The sequence below is a fragment of the Tenrec ecaudatus genome, chromosome 16, assembly GCF_050624435.1.
Source record: "Tenrec ecaudatus isolate mTenEca1 chromosome 16, mTenEca1.hap1, whole genome shotgun sequence".
Classification (NCBI taxonomy): Eukaryota; Metazoa; Chordata; class Mammalia; order Afrosoricida; family Tenrecidae; genus Tenrec; species Tenrec ecaudatus.
The window spans coordinates 30,187,097-30,205,123 of record NC_134545.1 but is presented as its reverse complement, the minus strand read 5'-3'; the positions used below and the strand labels follow the sequence as shown (position 1 = coordinate 30,205,123).

The following is an 18,027-nucleotide window of genomic DNA, read 5'->3' as shown; positions in this document are numbered from 1 at the left end:
AGCATGGTGTAGCATGGGTAATGGTCTTTATAGAACAACAGTAAATTACATTGCTACATTTTGCCACAGTATGCATCACATACAATGGGAAGATTGAGATCGCTTCTTTCTCACCAGATTGGAAATTTTCAGGGCAGTCTTTGCAAGAGCACAACGAAGTTCATCTTCCACAACAAGTCTACTTCTGTATTTAGACTTGAGAACCAACAAGCTGGAAACCCTGTTTCACAAAGATATGAAATGGAAGAAGGTGCAACACAGAACAGGATATGACTGCAAACACTTGATCCAGAATTTTGTAACTGGCATTGTAGAGAAATCAGTTCTTGCTGCATCACTGTTAATACGTTCAATGAACTCCTCCTGTGCAGTCTCAGGAACATCTTCAGCTTTGACTGTGAATGGGCTTCTGGCAAGTGCAAATGGGGTGTCAGGTAGATTTGGAAAGCACGATGAAATTTCACCTGCAAGCATGTGCAAGTGCTCTTTCACAGAAATTATCATCGTAATTTTGTCTGGTTCAATGTCATGTTCCTCAAAGAAAGCAGATAAGGTAGGCAACATATAAATTTTATTTTCTGATGGTCTTAGGTGACCCCTGTGAAAGGGTTGTTCAACCCCCAAAGGGGTGGAGACCCACAGGTTAAAAACCACTGCTCTAAACATTCACTGCCATTAAGTAGATTCCCACTTATTGCCACCCTCTAGGACCCGGCAGGACTGCCCTTTTGGGATTGAGACTAAATCTTTATAAGCAGGCAGCTTCATCTTTCTCCTGAGGAGCAGCTGGTTGGGGTCAAACTGCTGACATGGTGAGTGGGCTCAATGCATAATAACTTGCACCACCACCAGAACTCTGTTTTCCAAACTGGGGCTACTAATTTTAGCATCCACGGGTGATATGTCTGTTACATCTGTTATTGTCCAAAACTCCAAACTCACTGCCATTTCTGAGTCATTGCGCCACCCTATGGGTTTCCAGGGCTGTGGATTTCCCCTCTTGTATCCTGTTCATTTGCTACTCAGTTGCTGTTTCTCTTTTGTAATCGATTGGTATTTCAGGAAGCAAAATTGCAACTCTGTAACACTTTACTTCTCACTACCATTGAGTTGTTTCTGACTCATTATGACCCAGACAGAGTAAAATTGCCCCAGCAGGTTTCTGAGACTTGAGTGTTTAGAGAGCCGAAAGCCTCGTCTTTCTCCTGGAGCCTTTGGTGGTTTTCAGCTGCAGACCCTGTGATTAGCAGCACGACTTGAAATCCAGTACGCCACTAGGACTATTGTTAGGCGCCATCAAGTTGGTTCCGACTCATAGTGACCCTGGGCACAACAGAAGGAAACACTGTCCGGTCCTGCTTCATCTGCACCATCGTTTACGTTTAAGCCCATTACTGCAGCCCCTGAGTCAATCCATCTATCTCATGGAGGGTCTTTCTCTTTTTAGCTGCCTCTCCACTTTACCAAGTTTGATGTGCCCACCAAATAGTTTTTTCTATTCAAAATTACATTCTTTTTGCACTTATAATTAAGGAAGAAGTCACCTTTCTCCATTTACTTGTATATTTTTTAATGATTATGCTTAACAAATCCCTGCTGTCTAGCGCCTAAGTGTGAGCAAGCTCGGGACAGCTCCCGCGCTTCATGGTACACTGTACCCTTTGCGCTCCCCATTCCCGGAGTTCCATGCGCTCCCCGCGCACTCCAGCTTCCCAGCGTTCCTGGCGGCCACCGCCCTCCTCCCGTCGGGCCCCATCCCACCCCCACCCCCGTCGGCGACCGTTAGCGCAGCCGCAGCCCTAGGGCCTGGTCCCGCCCATGCAGCCGTGCGATTGGCTGGTGTGCCGAGGCTGCGCCCGCTCCGCATCGTCGATTGGTGGAGTCTGAAGCCCGCTCCGCAACTTCTCCAATGTGGGGCCATGGCGTGTCGGGATTGGCTGCGCGCTGGGAAGGCCCGCCCTCCGCTCTCCCGGCGCGGCAGCAGACGGTGTCCGTCGACCGGAGAAAGAGTGTCGGAAAGGCACCTCCTCGCTGGTGGAGGCGGCAGCGTCCGTGCTCTGAGGGTCTCCCTGTTGCTGAGGGCGGGCTCCGGCAGGCCGAACGCGCCTGAGGTAGGTGCGGGGCGCGAAGGGCGCCCCGCGGGCCGGGCGGGCGGACGCCGCGGCCTTCCCGAGGCGCGCCCTTTTTCCATGGTGGGCGCTTGCCGCCCTGCGGGACGGGACGGGACGGGACGAGACAGGACGGGGTGGGGCGCAAGTCGGACGAGCGACGCGGAGTCCCGGCCTTTGCCAGGCAACATGGCGGCCAAGGCGCTGGGCGGGGAGTCGGGGGCCGAGCCTCGCGGGCCCTGCTTCCCGGGCGGGAAAGTAGCCTTGGCCACGCCTGAGGCTCGAGGCCGTTTGGGACAGCCGAGAAACCCCTCCCTAAGTCCATTGTACCCCCTGGATGCTCCCCTGAATGCTATCGACTTGGCATGTAGATTACCGGGGTGGACAGTTGGCTTGGTGGGAAAATCTTGCCCAAACCTTGGGAGGTGGCCACCTGTTGAGAGTGACGCTCAGGATCCGGGTGGCCTCTGCGGGCCCCACCCGCCTGGCCAACTGCATGCCTGCATGTTCCTTAGTACCCCACCGCACCCCACCTCATGCCCCGGGCAGGTTGACCGAGGGCCGTGGACCTTCCTTCCCTGGCCACCGATCCTGCTGGGCGTCTGGGCTGGGAGACCCAGTGGAGGATGACAAGGATCAATGAGGTCATGCTGCCAGGGTGGGCTGGAGGCTGCAGCAGGAGAGGCTGACCACATGCAGCCAGCCAGCCACAGCCGGGATCTGCCAGCCCGGCACAAGGATTCTGAGAAAGGCTGAGCCATTTGGTCTCAACTTGGGTCTCGGGTCCAGTGGGCTTGCTGCCCATTCACAGCCCTTTGGCCAGGCCAGGTGAGGCTTGCATCGTGTTCAATAAGTTGAAGCAGCCGAGAGGCTGAAGAGTGGGAAAGCCAACGTTTGGCTCTCTATTCAGGCCAGGCCCATGTCCTCGGGTCGTTAAGAGCCCTCCTTATAACTTATTGTACCTACTCAGCTGTTTTTATTGGTAACTTCCCTGTACTGTGGACCCCCCTATCTAGCTGGGTGGGAATTCCAGCTGCCTCTTTCACAGTTCCACGTGTTTGTGGCCCATTCAAACTCCAAACCCACTGACTGCCATTTAGCCTATTTTGACTTTAAGGGACCCTGTGGGTCAGACTAGATCTGCCCCCACGGGGTTTTCCAAAGCTTCCCATCTTTACTGAAACAGATGGTCTCGATTTGTCTCTTCTGTGGAGGGGCAGGTGGGTTTGAACTGATAACCTTTCCAGGAGCAGCATCGCCCTCAATCTGCCACCAGGCTTCCTTTGATGTCTCTTAAAACCGAGGGTCAGCTTTTGCTCTTGCTCTCCTTCCCACCTCAGGTTCGCGGTGACCCGTTCCTTGGCTTTCAGAGGTTGTGAGGCCACCCTGCCCACCCTTTCTGAAGTCACAGACCCCCGTTTTCTTCTCACTTTGTTTTTCTTGGACACTTCAGCATGTGACAGTCTGAGTGGCTTTTTTGAAAGTAACATCTTAGTGTATTTTCGTGTAGGTTTACACAACAGTTCTATGTCTTCTTCACCGGTGTCTGCAAAGATTGTTCAGGGATGCTGGTTTCGTCTGTCACAGTGCAGGGACTGTTTTCATTCCTTCCAGCTGCTGGTTCCCATTTTCTTCTTTGGGCTCCCATGCCCACCTTCCTCTAAAATCTCAGATGGGGTGGGGTGTGGGGTGTGTGTGTTACTTTGTTATGTGGTTCTCATCTTCCTCTTAGTTGTCCCCCAGCTTCTGTTCTTTCTACATTCTCATCTCTCAAGCTACATTTATTGTGGCTCTGATTAGAATGATTGGTACGAAGAGCTGGGCACCATCTAGTTCTTCCAGTCTCAGGGTAGATGCGGCTGTAGTTCAAGTAGACTATTCTGTGGACTAGTTTCTTTTGAGTGTATGGTTTTCTCTTGCTACAGATGAAGAGACCAATAGTTGGGTCTATGGGTGGCTGCTCACAAGCTTTTAAGACCCCAGCCTCTACTCACCAATTGACTGAATGGCCCATGAAATTTAGTCCTAATCTTTCAAACCCAGACACGCAGTCCTGTACAGTGTTCAGGTGTGTCTGAGAAGTAGCTGTGACTGGGTCTCTGTGTGCTCTACTTACCCAGGAATGGTTGTGCACAGACACAGATTGCATACACGTGTGTAACATTCACATACCTAGACACATTATGAGATACCCACTCACACATACATATTTTGCTGGTGATTGTATTTTCTTTCAAAATCTCAAAATTTGCAGAAAAATTCATAAAATATCCCCAGTAAAACGAGTGAGTGAAGAGTGGCAAGGCTGTACCCCATCACAGGTGGGAAACTCACAAGACCTGGAAAAACAGGTCCCTCCTCCCCTATTCCTGTTCTCAGAGGTTTCCCTGACTGTGCTGTAGCAACTCCCCACAAGGCCCTTTTTCCTTATGGTACTTCAGCGACATCACTGTTGCACTTGGTACCCTCCCTGTGAGAACCTTCCCCATTGTCAGTGTCTACTAGTTAGTGAAGCACACTCCTTCTCCCGGTGTATTTAGTTACCTGTTGGTGTCATTTCATGAAAGTGAGAGCACATGACGGTACTTGGAATGTGTGGGAGTGGGTGTATAGCCCACGGTATACTTAGCCATTCATGTGTTGATGGGCACTTAGGTTGTATCCATCTTTTGACCACTGAGGGGTGCTTTGGTGAGCTGAGGTGTGATGAGGATGTGCTCGCCTGCTTGTGCCATTTCTGTGAGGTCCCTCGGGTGCACACTTAGGATTGGAATCATGCTTCTCTTCATTGTTCATTTCTCCCACTCAAACCGAGCTTGGTGAGGGTGGGGACTTTGTGACTTCAACACCTAGAATAGTGTGTGCCACATGGCAAGGCCTGCAAGATCCATTAGTTGAATTGACTGAGCCAAAGAAAAAGGCAAGAATTTGTCCAAGGGGATTCTGCTACCAGACTTTGAACCTGCCCCCTCTGGCTGGGTGGCTTTGCCCTGCCCCACCCTGAGGGAGACTGCCTCCACTCATAGTCATTCACTTCTAGCTACCTTGGTCCCAGGCTTCTCCTTCTTTTACCACCGTTTGTCTCCAGTTCTGCCACTTAATTGAATCTTCTCCTTGGTTGCTTTCTCTGTTCTCGCAGTCCTGGCTTACGGATGGGTCCCCTCCCTCGCTGTCTGCAAACCTGCCAGCTGTGGAGCCCTCTGAGGAGCCCTTGGCCTTGTGTTCTGTAACACTGGGCATGCTGACCACTCATTCTCCCTGGAAATGCTCTTGTTGCCAGGATACCAGCCTTGCTCCACTTCCCTTCCCTGCGCCTGCTTAACTCCAACCTTGTAAGCACCTACTGCAGCCCAGGACTGAGGTGTCCTTGATTTTAAGGTTCATCCTTGATGTACAAGCTTGGGCGGTGGGTAGGGAGGATGCATTAAAAAGGTAACCTTACAAACCAAGCGTCACTGCCATCAAATGCATTCCGACTCAGCAGCCCTAGAGGACAGCAGAACTGTCCCAGAGGGTTTGCCAGTCTGTCCGTCTTTATAGAAGCAGATCGCTTCCTGTTTCATCTGCTGAATGACTGGGGGCTTCGAACACCTTCATGGCTGAATCACCAGGTCCTCCCTTTGGGTGGGTACTGAACTAAATTCAGGTCATATTTAGGAATTTGAAAACATTCTAGCATCAAGGAAATTGGAGTGGCACTTTGTTGTGCTTGCAACTGTGTCCAGCAGGTGGGAGAGACTGGCCCATGTTAGTGCCTTTCTTAGTAGAAATTCGTTGAAGGTTTGTTTTTATGTCAGGATCTCTTTAGACTGTGCTGTAGTCCTCCCTGTAAGCTTCTGAAGCCTGTCTCATCCGTTCTGTTTATTCCCAGAGGGGAGTGTGCCTGTGGGTTCATCTTCCCTCAACCCTGAGTTTCCTTTGGGGTTTCTGGCTGCCCAGCTTTGACCTATCTTCTTAGCCTGTGACATCTTTTCCTGTGCTACCCTATGGCGCCGCTTCCTAGGGTTTGTCTTCAACTCTCTCCTTGGTCTGTGTTCCCCCCTTTCTGGGTGGCGGCCTCCCTCCTAGGATCTTGGTGACCACCCCCCTGGCTGACATTCTGGGGACACACCTGTGGTGCTGTGGTCTTAGCCCCAGGTGGACAGGCCTGGCTGAGGGGTAGGGGTGCGGGGTGGCTGTCTGCTATCGCTGTTTCACCTTGTTGTTGGAACTTCTATGTCTAGCCAGGAAGACACATCCTTCCAAGGCCATATTCTCTTCTCTCCTCTCCCCCAGCTGCCATTGGTCAGCAAGTATGCTCAGTTCTGTATTATCACCACTTTTGGACTTTCTCTTCTCTAGTCTCTTGCTTGGGCCTCTCTGGAGGATTGTGCCCTATCCACCCACCCTCTCTCTTCAACAAGGACTTCATTGTGGCTCAGGAATTGATTCCCCATTAGTGGCCCCTCGTTGCCCCAGGATGGAGCCAGGCTCCAGGTGATGCCCAGGATGCTCTCTGCCTCTGCTCTAGTTGCCTCCCTTGACTTTGCCCACAAACCTCCACCCTCTTCCTAGCAACCAAACTGTGTCATCACCTTTGGTAACCTCAGCATCCTGCATCTGTCCCTCATCCATGGGCCACCTGGTGGGCCTAGGAGAGCCTGGGGTCCCATTGGGAGCAGAGCACCTGGCAGCATCTCTTAGGCCTCTAGTGCCACAGAGCTGAGCCTGGGGGTACCACGCTTGCCCTCTGGTTGGGCCAGCCTTAGCAGGTGAGTGGATTGCTGTTGCTCGATGGTCCAAGGGAAACCATGTACTTTGTGTGTGCCCTGGAAAGGGCAGCCTTACATAAGTGTACTTAACTGGTGACCAGAGGCCGGGGAGTGCTGGAGTGAGGTGTAGTACAATTGTTACAATTCTGTTTGTTATAAAATTATAGTGTGTGTGCTCCCAAAGGATGGGTCTAAAGGATAGTGCTGTGTTTAGCTTAAAACTTTAGTGATGAGAAGTAGTAAAGGATAGTTACCTGGTTTGATTCTTCAAAGACTCTCTCAAGCTGCATTCTTTTAAGGCATCGGTTTATAGCACCTGACTGACTGCTAGACAGGGGGGGCTAGCTTCTGTCATTTTGTGACCATGTTTTTGAATTTCTTTGCAGGGGGAAGAAGACAGGCGCCACTTTGGCATGAAGAGACAGACTCACGTAGTCGCCAGTCATTTAAGCTGAGTGCATTGTGATTTCCAATAATTGAGGCAGTGGTTCTAAAAGCTGTCTACATTAATGAAAAGAGCAATGTGGCCAGCTTGACTAAGCCGCCAGCGTGTGCAGCGCGGGCAGGACGGCCGGCACCCGGGTCTCGGCGGACTTGTGCATGTTAGCCAGCTGGTAGCTTTATGTAAGGGTTCCTACAACTCTGGTTTTCACAGTAGCCTTACTGCATTTAACATGGAGACATGTGAGAGTCCCTCTCCTGTCCCGTGTGAGGCTGCAGGAGAAGCAATGATGGAGAGCCGAGTGTGCCCTTTCCCAGCGCTGCCCCGTGAACAGTCTCCACCACCTCCCCTGCAAACGTCCAGTGATGCAGAGGTAATGGACGTTGGCTCTGGTGGTGATGGGCAGGCCGAACCCCCTGCTGAGGATCCCTTCAACTTCTACGGAGCATCTCTTCTCTCCAAAGGAGCCTTCTCTAAGGGCCGCCTGCTCATAGACCCGAACTGTAGTGACCACAGCCCGCGCACTGCCCGGCATGCACCCGCGGTCCGGAAGTTCTCCCCTGACCTTAAGTTGCTTAAGGATGTAAAGATTAGCGTGAGCTTTACCGAGAGCTGCAGGAGTAAGGACAGGAAGGTGCTGTACACAGGAGCGGAGCGTGGCCTGCGGGCTGATAGCACCTTGCTCCTTAGCCCTGTTGGTGGAGACATGCATGCTTGTCCCTTTGGCAGGAGTGTTGGTAACGGGGTAGGTCTAGGGGGGGAGAGCGCTGAGCAGAAGGATGAGGAGAATGAGCTGGATCAGGAAAAGAGAGTGGAGTATGCAGTGCTCGATGAGTTAGAAGATTTTACTGACAATTTGGAGCTAGATGAAGAAGGCACAGGCGGGTTCACGGCTAAAGCAATCGTTCAGAGAGACAGAGTGGACGAAGAGGCCTTGAATTTCTCCTACGAGGTATGTGGTGATGCACTCTCAAGGGCTTTTGGCACATGCGGACACGCACGCGCACACGCACACGCACACAAAGGTGTTTGGGAGGTGTGGCATCTGTCAAAAGCTGGTGGTACAGAAAACAAACACACAAATTCCCAAAGGTCTGAGGTGGGCTAACACTAGGGTGGGTGAGGAAGGTTCAAGGAGCCCAGGTCTGAAACAGGGATCTGGAGCCCTGGGACTACTAAAGCTGGCTTTGGACCACCCTTCCCAAACCTAGGCTGGAAGTTGCGGAGAACTGCAGGATGGGGGCTGTGGCTCGGGGTGGGTGTGGTGGCTCTAGCTGGTGGTTTTATTCTGTTTGCCTTTCAGATGCTTGTGTGTCATAAAGGCACACCCAGGTGTGTGCACCCCCTTTGAAGGCACCCCCCCACCATTCTGGGACCAGCCTCAGTAACACTGCCAGCCTTTCTTGTGGCACAGGAAGTCCTGCCTCCACCCTGGAAGTCATGGCCCTGGGGTCATGGTGTCTTAACAGCTTGTTTTGCAGGATGATTTTGACAATGACGTGGACGCCCTGCTGGAAGAGGGCCTGAGTGCACCCAAAAAGAGGCGCCTGGAGGACAAATATGGAGGGGACAGTGACCATCCATCCGATGGTGAGACCAGTGTGCAGCCAATGATGACCAAGATAAAAACTGTGCTCAAAAGTAAGTCAGCAAAAAAAAAAAAAAAGTAAGTCAGCTGCCAGGAAGCAGCATCCTTGGAGCCACTGATGTTCCACTGGTGTCTTTTTGAGCCTTGGGCCAGGCAGTACGAGGTTGAGGGCAGCAGAGACTCCTGATGAAAGGGCAAGGGACAGGACCCCAGGAAGCCCTAAGACACCTAGCGTGCCAGTTAGACACCACAGGGTGAGTGGCAATTTGACAGGTGGGGGCAAGCTTCTAAGGGTCCCTGGGTTGGTGCACTGGTGCTGAGCCCAGGGAAAGGGAAAAGGGACAAGAGGGTCTGGAGACAGAGGACAGAGGCCTGGGTCCGTGGTGGTGGCAGGATCTGCAGGTCCTGCTCAGACCTTGGGATGTATTCCGAGTGTGGGGAGCATTCACTCTTGTTGCTGTGTACCAATAAGTCCCATGGAAGTCATCCAAGGCCATTGTGTGCATGGGTGCAGGTCTGCTCTCGGGTGGTCAGTGTGGTTAGCTTGCCTTCTGATGGGCAGCTGAGGACTTAGCCACTGTACCACCGGGGCATTTTTGAGAAACCACTAGAAGCAGGCTTGGAAATGGTCACTCTTGTGTCCGGACTTGTGGAAGGCACTGGGCCCTCCTGCAGGAGTGCTCATGTTCAGAGAAGATACAGAGGAGGGGGCTGCGATCAGTTTGGGTTTGGAGACAGCCGTGAGTGAAATTGGGAGGTACATAGGGTTATTTCAGTTGTGGTCTTATGTTAGTGTTCCCCAAAGTGAGCAATACCATGCCCTGGTGGCAAGGGTGCTGAAGCAATCCAGGGGACCTGCAAGACATACACCGATACTTTCTCCTGGATTATAGGCTATACTGGGAGCTCAGGTGAGGTGCTTAATACTTTTTTTTTTTTTTTTAAACGGGGCAGTAGACCAAATGAGTTTAGGAACCTTTGGGGAAGAATTGAGGTGCTGCCACATTGTGGTGGAGAGTGGGGCCAAAGAGAGCCACAGGTGGGACCCTGGACTGTGGCTGATGAGGCAGGAGGTAGGAAGGGTACTGGGTGAGGCCCTAACTTGCTGAGTGGAAGTGTCAGTAATTCAGGTGGCAAGCATTTCTGTCCTTGGCAGCTGCTGTGTTAGCAGGGCTGTGCTGGGCTTGGCCTCTGGAGGGGGCTTAGGAAGGGGATGCATCATAGTGACAGTGATCTCTTGTGGTGGCTGATTGTCCCAGCATGTCCCCAGCAGCCTTTCTGGCCCCCTGGAGCTCCTCTTCTTGGGCTCCACCTAGGAGTGGGCTTTCCTCTGGGACCTCTTTCTGGCAGACACTAGGCAGATGCCCAGGCTCCTCACACTTCTTGACTGCTCCTTTCTGAACACATGAGAAGCCTGATGGGAAGCTGTGCTCCTGTTTGGTGTTGGCACTCAGGGCGCATTTGTTCCTCTTGAGTTTAGCGATTGCCGAGGCAGTGTGCTATCTTGGCCCAAATCCAAAGGAAGAGAGTGGGTCTGCAGTTTGGGCTCTAGGAGGCTGGCGGTGATGGTCTGGCTCCGCTGCTTTGCTCAGAATGCTTGTGTGCAGGGCTGGCCAGGCCAGTGACCAGGCCCACTGAGTGGAGATGACTGGGAGGTCCTAGTACTTTATGTGGGTCACTGACACTTTTTAGGGGATGTATCATTTTTAGATTTTATTTCCTTTTTACCTTTTGTTTCTACATTGGGAATTTGCTCCCAATACCTGGAAGAAAATCCGGGTTTCGTTCAAAAAATGGTGCTACTCCCAGCAGCCAGGTCTGATGGGGTGTCATGCAACTAAGACATCGTTCTGTGACTTGTTTGTGAAAGCCGGAATCCGCCAAAGAAACAAGCACACAGGCGGTGGAGGAGTGGCTGAAAACCCAACTTCCATGTTTATTAGTTGAAGCAAAATGTTCTGATTGGGAATTGGGTGGAGGTTATTCAACAATTCAGATGCATTTGTGTCACGCCGCTCAGGGCCCCCCTGAGAGCTGACATCCCTCATCCCACTTCTTCCTGTGTCCCGTGTCCGTTACTCTTCTTCCACTCACCCTTTTCAAATGTGTCCCGGGGCTAATGCTCCCCTTTGGATTTCCCAAGGCTGATGATTCAAAGGTGTGTGCCCCTCAGTGTAATTGTTCATCTTCTAGACCTTTGCTGCTGTTTGGGTGAAAATCGAGCAGGGGAGTGAACTCATTTCCAGACCTGAAGGGTAGCTAAGGCCGCTAGTCTCAGGTCTTCTACCATTTCTCATCTGACCAGGAAGTCTGGCATTTTGGTTTTGGATTTTATTCCATATTCTTTTCCCACTTTATCCAAGACCTTCTAATGAAGAGTTCCTAATTGGAAGCAGTGTTTGTGTGCCACAAAGTCTTAGGCTCCACTCTGCTCACAGCTTGTCCAGTGGGTTCAATGGTTGATGGATGGGTGAACTGTCTGTGAAGGAAGTGTGATTGCTTTTAGGTGAGGCTGACAGTTCTTGCCCACGGTGCTAGTTAGGGAGCGAAGGCCACAGCGAGCTTTCAGGTGCGGAGTCAGCAAATCTGTCCTCAGCTCCTGTCATGTACACTGGTCTGGGCAGTGGATGCAGAGCAGGGGCCCTGCAGAGGGGTGCACGGTCATAAAATTTAGGCCTTGTGAGGGGGCAGACAAAGCCCAGTGAGGGGTGGGATAGGCTCAACCTTGGGGCTGTGTGGTGTGGGTGGCCAGTATTCTCCCACTTTGGAGGGTTTTTACAGGCCTCAGTTGTGTTTTCTGATTTTATTTGTTATGTATCGTCTTTTGTAAGCCATCTTGTGTCTGAAGAAAATGCTTTGGAAGTTCTTTAAAGATGTTCTTCTCTTCTGTAAAGGTCGTGGCCGCCCCCCTACAGAGCCATTGCCTGACGGGTGGATCATGACATTCCATAACTCCGGAGTCCCCGTATACCTGCACAGAGAGTCTCGGGTGGTCACCTGGTCCAGGCCATACTTCTTGGGAACGGGAAGCATACGGGTAGGGAAAGCTGCAGTCATGAATTGAATTCTGTCTGTCCTCCAGTGGGAGCATGCCTGCCTGCTTGGGCCTTGTGGTTGTCAGCAGAAAGAGAGAGATGTGAAAGGCAGTGAGTGAACAGTAACTTGTCCCAGTAACCTCCGAGTGCTCTCCCTGTCCTCAGAAACACGACCCTCCTCTGAGCAGCATTCCCTGTCTGCATTACAAGAAGATGAAGGACAACGAGGAGCGGGAGCAAAGCAGTGACCTCAACCCCAGTGGGAGTGTGGAGGTGTTGCCTGTCAAGCCCCTGAACCGCATGGCAGAGCTGGAGTTCCCTCTGGAGGAGCTCGACACGCTGGCCACTGACTGCGGGCCCCTGGACGAGAAGGACCCAATGGGGGCCGAAGCTGCCCCTGGGGCCCTGGGGCAAGTGAAAGCCAAAGTTGAGGTGTGCAAAGACGAATCCGTTGGTAAGTTCCAGGGTGAGATGCCTGCTGCCTCCCACATCTTTGAGTCGTCTCTTTTTTGGTGGACTGTGGCACTCGCGTGTGCAGAGCAGGCCTCTCCTGTCCTTCCATGCAGGGTTGTGACCCGCTGTTGCTCACGGGGTGTTTCTCATTCGACTCTGTGTTGTGCGATCTGCCATTTCAAGTTTCAGTTCTCCCTTCAGGGCTCTCAAGCCTTGGAGCTCACCTGCTATCTCACTGTCAGAGATGGCCACCTGCTTCCAGATTTCTAATTTTTCTAATTTTTGCTAAGGATCCCCACTGGCTCCATGGTTGAAGTACTCAGCTGCTAATCAGCAGGTGAGGCAGTCTCCTATAAAGATAGCCTTGGACAGCCTACGGGGCGGCTCCCCTCTGTCCTCGAGGGTGGCTGGGAGACGCCGCCACGGCAATGAGGTTTTCATTTGGTGTGTGTTGCAGCCGGCTCCACTTAGAACTGTTATTGTATGGGGCAACTTCGTCTTCCGTATCTTGGAGGGCTTTACATATACAAGCCCTTCTCTGAGTGTCCCACAACCTGTTTCCTTATAAGTGGCTTCATCCATTTCTGGATTCGTCAAGAGTCGGGCCTGCTGGGACTGACCCCAGTGCGTAGGAACTCCAGTCCCTGAGAACTAACTGTGGCCCCCAGAAAGCACTTCACCCCACCCTCCCAGAAGGCCCCCCTCATCCGACAGGGCGGGGGTGGGGGCACGCGAAAGGCAGCCCAGGCACCTAAGAGCTTTCCTTTTCATTAATAGTGTGTTTTTGTTTTTAAGTCCATGTTGTGTACTCATAAAATAGCTGACAACTCTGTATTCTTGTTGGTTGTCATTTTTTCCCATCCCTCTTCTGGATCTTTTAAAGTTGTGAGTTGAGTGATGGTTTTCAAAAGAAATTGGATTTTCATGCACATTGTGCTTTGTGAGCTTCGTCACTATTTGCACAGCATAGCAGCACGTCCACCCTGTGTTTTTGTTTCCAGTGCTCCTTTCCCCTCCCTACCTGCCTTTTGAGCTCTCTTTCGGGGCAAATGCTGCCTTTTTGCTCTTGAATGCTTGGCTAGTCTAAGGAATGTTGTGTACCCCTTGGTGTTACCATTTCTTCACCTATCTATCGACCTATCTGTTGTTTGATTGAAAGTTATGTTGCCCAAAGACCCCAGTCTTGGGAGCTCTGTGTGCTCCTTTTACTTTAAGAAACCTCTGCCCTTTCTTCAGCCCCTGGTCTTTCTAGGTGTGCTTTTGTGTGTACAGGAACACCTAGTTCTGTTTGATCTGTGCTAAGTGGCTGCAATGGATGGGTTTGTTCTGTAGCTTTAAAATGGAAAACACAGCAAAAAGTAGCTCTAAGTATGTCTCAGACTCGATGTCACTGTTTCATTGACCACCTCCAGTGTGATCCACTGCTTATTGGACTGGGGCTAAGCCGGGAACAGGAGGAAAGTGCAAGCCTGGGAAGGTGGGTAGTGGTACAGCATGGGAAATGGGTCCCTGACCAGCCTCAGTGAACAGAGCTACCATGAGAAGGAGCCCCAGGGGCTTGTGGGCAGAGAGGTCCAGTGGTGGTGGCTACCATGTGCAGATATGACCAGGGCAGTTGAAGAGGAGAGCACAGGGTGATCTGCGATTTGTTGGGCCAGCAGTGGGGTGTGCCTACTGACACTAGGCTGGCCATGAGCACAACTGTATCAGCCGCCAGGGCAGGGAGACAGACATTGAAGGCTGACTGGGCGATTTTTGTTTTCATTGCCTTTGTCCCCCAGCCAACTAAAAGATAGCTGGAAAATGTGACTTTTCAGGGACATGTCAGCTTTACTTGATGTGGCCAATGAGAGGAGTACTTTTTCCATTTCCCACTCACTGGGAAAGTGGTTGTCCTGAGGCTGGCTCACCACTGCTTGGTTGGCAGCACTCTTGTCAGCTGACTAGATCCAGGTGGCCCCTTACCCCCAGGAGATCAGTCAGGTGCTCACTGGTAAATCCTGGACAGGTCTTGAGGAGTTTCGGGACTACCTGGAGAAGCGCTTTGACTTTGAGCAAGTTACTGTGAAAAAGTTCAAGACGTGGGCCGAGCGGCGGCAGTTCAACCGAGAAATGAAGCGAAAGCAAGCCGAGTCTGAGAGGCCCATCTTGCCAGCCAACCAGAAGCTCATCACTTTATCTGTACAAGATGCTCCCACCAAGAAAGGTGAGTCGTGACTGGAGTCTCCCCCTGAGGATGCTGGCAAGAGTATCTTCTGAGTGACAAACATGGGATTCCAAGCTTGTGTTTAGCCCGTGAATGCAGACTCGGCAACACTGGTTGTGACTGGCCTCTCATTCAGTGACTGGGGGGCGTGGGTGCTGCCAGGCCATTACCCAGCCATTGCTTCTTGTCTCAGAGTTCGTCATTAACCCCAATGGGAAGTCCGAGGTCTGCATCCTGCACGAGTACATGCAGCGTGTCCTCAAGGTCCGGCCCGTGTACAATTTTTTCGAATGTGGTAAGTGGTCACTTTGTCCCCTGCTCGTCCCCTTTGTGACCTCTTGGCTGGGTTGTGGGTCCTGCTGGAATGGGATTGGGTTGTCAAGGGAGTGCAGGGTGCGGTGGGCTCCTTGCTTCAGCAATGTGTGTCCTCATGGTGTCTGACACAGTGCCCCTTCCCCACTCTTCCTCTGTCCCTGCTTCGGTCACTGTGGGCTCAGAACATGCTGTGTTGACTTCCCTGCTCTGCTGGTTCCCTCAACTCATGTCCCAGGTGGATGGAGCATCTCAGCTCATACCACCTTCGTGAGAACCAGAGAGAGGCCCTCTGGGCCTTTGTTCTTTGCTTCACTATGTCCTATGCATACTAGTCCCAGCTGCCCTGTTGATCCTACCTGTCTGCCAAAGACTGGTCCTTACCTGTCGTGACCCAGCTTCTTCCTTCTCGTGCCATTTCCTGAGACAGTCCTGGCCCTGCCCTCTGCCCTGCCTCCACATCTCTGTGACTCACACCTTAGGACCAACAGTTGCAGCAGCAGACCCCTGCTTTTCAGTGTGTCTGATGGTGTGTCATGTGTGTATGTGTGTGGGAGGGAGGGGCACAGCATACATGCCCTCAATGTCTTTACCAAGTGTGTTTTAAAAACAATCATTTTAATTTTAAGAGAACCCAAGTGAGCCTTTTGGTGCCTCGGTGACCATTGATGGGGTGACTTATGGATCTGGAACTGCAAGCAGCAAAAAACTCGCAAAGAACAAAGCTGGTAATGTGTTTGTCGGGTGCTGCATGGCCACCGTGCCGCCTGTGGTCCTGGAGGGCTGGCTGCAGCGGCAGCAGTGAGAGGAGGGCGTGTGCTGTCCTTTTCACTTGGGTCGTCATCGAGCTTGTTGTTTTTCTTTTCATTCATGCTTATTGGAAGGGACTCCTAGAAGCATTGGGAAGTAAGCATGAAGCCCCCTTCTCTGCTGCCAGGCAGCTGCTCTTATCCCAGGCACACCTGTGTGTAGTTGTGCTCCGAGCCAGTGGGGCTGCGCTGGGCACACGTCCTAGAGAAGATTGGTTTCTAAACCAAGGAAAATCAGGGTTTGCTGCAAAGTGAAAAGCTGTGGATTGTGGTGTGAAGAATGCTTAGTTTCAATCCAAACTGATAATGACCACTCGCTGAACATAGTATATCATCCTCGGTAGAGCTCATTTACTACTTAAGACTCATTACTCCTGATGGTGTGTTTTCTCTTTCCTTCTCTGCCCAACACTAACCATTTTCCCTGACATCAGGCTTGTGGTGTGGACCACATTGCAGGCTGGGAGGGGGCGGGGGCGTGCACCACTAAGCCATTGAACAGGCAGCAGGACACCCCTTCTTGAGGTCACTTGCCTGATCATGTCGTCTTCCAAAATAGTTCTCCCGCTGCACTCCGCATGGAGTTGGTCCATTTTATTGGTGTCTTACTAGGTCTTGGGGGTCCATGAAAGTTGGGATCAGAGTGCTCCTGGGGGTTGCTTTCCTTTTGTGAGCATGAGATGAGGGTTGTCTGTACCCTCTCTGTACAGAGTTTCCTAGGCTGGCTCCTGCAATGAGTCCAGGAAAACCTGCTGCCTCCTTATACTCTGCCTCAGCTCAGCACACTGCCACTATTAAGAGTATAAAGGCTTGTGGGGCTTGACGTGGGTGGGTGGAGATGTTCTCTGGGCATTGCTGCGGCAGTGTGACCCCTGCAGTCACCTTCTTTTCTCACATGCTGGACTTTCTCTACCCCACCCCTACCCCCTTGCCCTGAGTTGTCCCTTCAACCCTGACTCAGCTGTTCCCTAAACATCTTTGCTCAGGTGACTTGCTGGCACCTAAAAGTACAGATCACACTGAGCTGTCATGTCAGCCTCCTCATTCTTCACACCACCTCCCTTCACTCAGTGTCCTGTTCCTCCATACTGTGGGCATAGCACCCCCCCCCCCCCAGATGTGGTCAGTTCTCTGTGACCACTGCCACCACTTCCCTGGTTTTTAGCACCTGGAGTGAGCTCCCTTTAAGGGTTGCTGCTGATCTGGGTCCTGCTGAGCTATTTTCTTGCACACCACCAAATGCTTCCTCTAACCCCCGGTCAGTCACACATTCCTGTACACATGCTCCACATGGTGATCAGGCTGCCAACACTTGCCCAGTTCCCCCTTCCTTGGGCCTTTTTCTCCTGTTGTCTCTATTTTTTGAACTCTAGAGCATGGTATTGTGTAAAGGACTTTATCTCCACTCTGAGCCATGGTGACCCTGTGCATCCCTCTCCCCACTCCCCGATGAGAACAGCCCCTGGGTCCTGCACAGTAGCCAGTACACAGCTCATGGAGACCTGGTGGGGCGTCTAGCCTTTCTTCCCCTGCAAGCTCTGGGAAGGTGGTTGCATCTAACCTCTTACCCTCGGGGTGTTTCTTTTTGTAGCTCGAGCTACACTGGAAATCCTCATCCCTGACTTTGTTAAGCAGACTTCCGAGGAGAAGCCCAAAGACAGCGAAGAACTTGAGGTGAGTCCTGGCCTTGTTCCACCCATTGCTGTCTCTGGCACTGCCTGGGGCTTCCAGGTCCTGTTATGAAGGATTTAATCATTCCAGCATCCAGGCAGATCTGTTCTTTTCATATTTCACAAAAGAACGTGCTCATCTTGGTGCAAGTGGGTCAAAAATTTTATTTTGGTTGGAGGCTTTTGCCTTAGTGTATTAGGAAGTCCATCAATGTTCCCTTTTCAGTAGATGGTTCCATGGTGGGAATGCATCTTTGAGGTTGAGAGTCCAGAAAATGTGGATAGTTCTTTATTTTAAAACCCATATTTGGTGTAAGTCTCACCAATGATAATTTGTAGCAAGGACTTCTCAAAACTCAGCTGGGTGCATCCTCTTGTGAATGTGTTGTCGAAGTGAACACGGGATCAATTCTTTGGTATGACACTTAGGTCGAGGTGTCATTTGTATGCCAGATATTTTAATTAGGATTGTTGTTAAAAAACAACACAAATTAGGTGGCTAATGAAAGTGACATTTATTGTCTCACGGTCCAAAATTAGAGTATTGGCCATATTGATTCCGTCAGAGGGCTCTGAGACAAGGATTTGTCCCATGCCCCTCTCTTTGCTTATGTTGGATCTTACACATTCATTGAGTGGGGCTGTTGATCGCC

General features: G+C 51.5%; 1 protein-coding gene across 2 annotated transcripts in view; it reads left to right on the top strand.

The window, feature by feature from the left end:
* Positions 1-1,952: 1,952 nt before the first annotated feature.
* Positions 1,953-18,027, top strand: part of DGCR8 (DGCR8 microprocessor complex subunit) — a 34,571-nt gene continuing 18,496 nt past the window's right edge. The window contains exons 1-9 of one of the 2 annotated variants that reach the window (XM_075534237.1): positions 1,953-2,111; positions 7,246-8,253; positions 8,783-8,942; positions 11,784-11,926; positions 12,090-12,378; positions 14,386-14,583; positions 14,777-14,878; positions 15,525-15,623; positions 17,296-17,378. In XM_075534237.1, the coding sequence (XP_075390352.1) occupies positions 7,534-8,253; positions 8,783-8,942; positions 11,784-11,926; positions 12,090-12,378; positions 14,386-14,583; positions 14,777-14,878; positions 15,525-15,623; positions 17,296-17,378 (1,794 nt within the window). In that variant the 5' untranslated portion in view covers positions 1,953-2,111; positions 7,246-7,533. Of the gene's footprint in view, positions 2,112-7,245; positions 8,254-8,770; positions 8,943-11,783; positions 11,927-12,089; positions 12,379-14,385; positions 14,584-14,776; positions 14,879-15,524; positions 15,624-17,295; positions 17,379-18,027 lie in introns of both variants that reach the window. The other variant, XM_075534236.1, reaches the window with a different exon arrangement.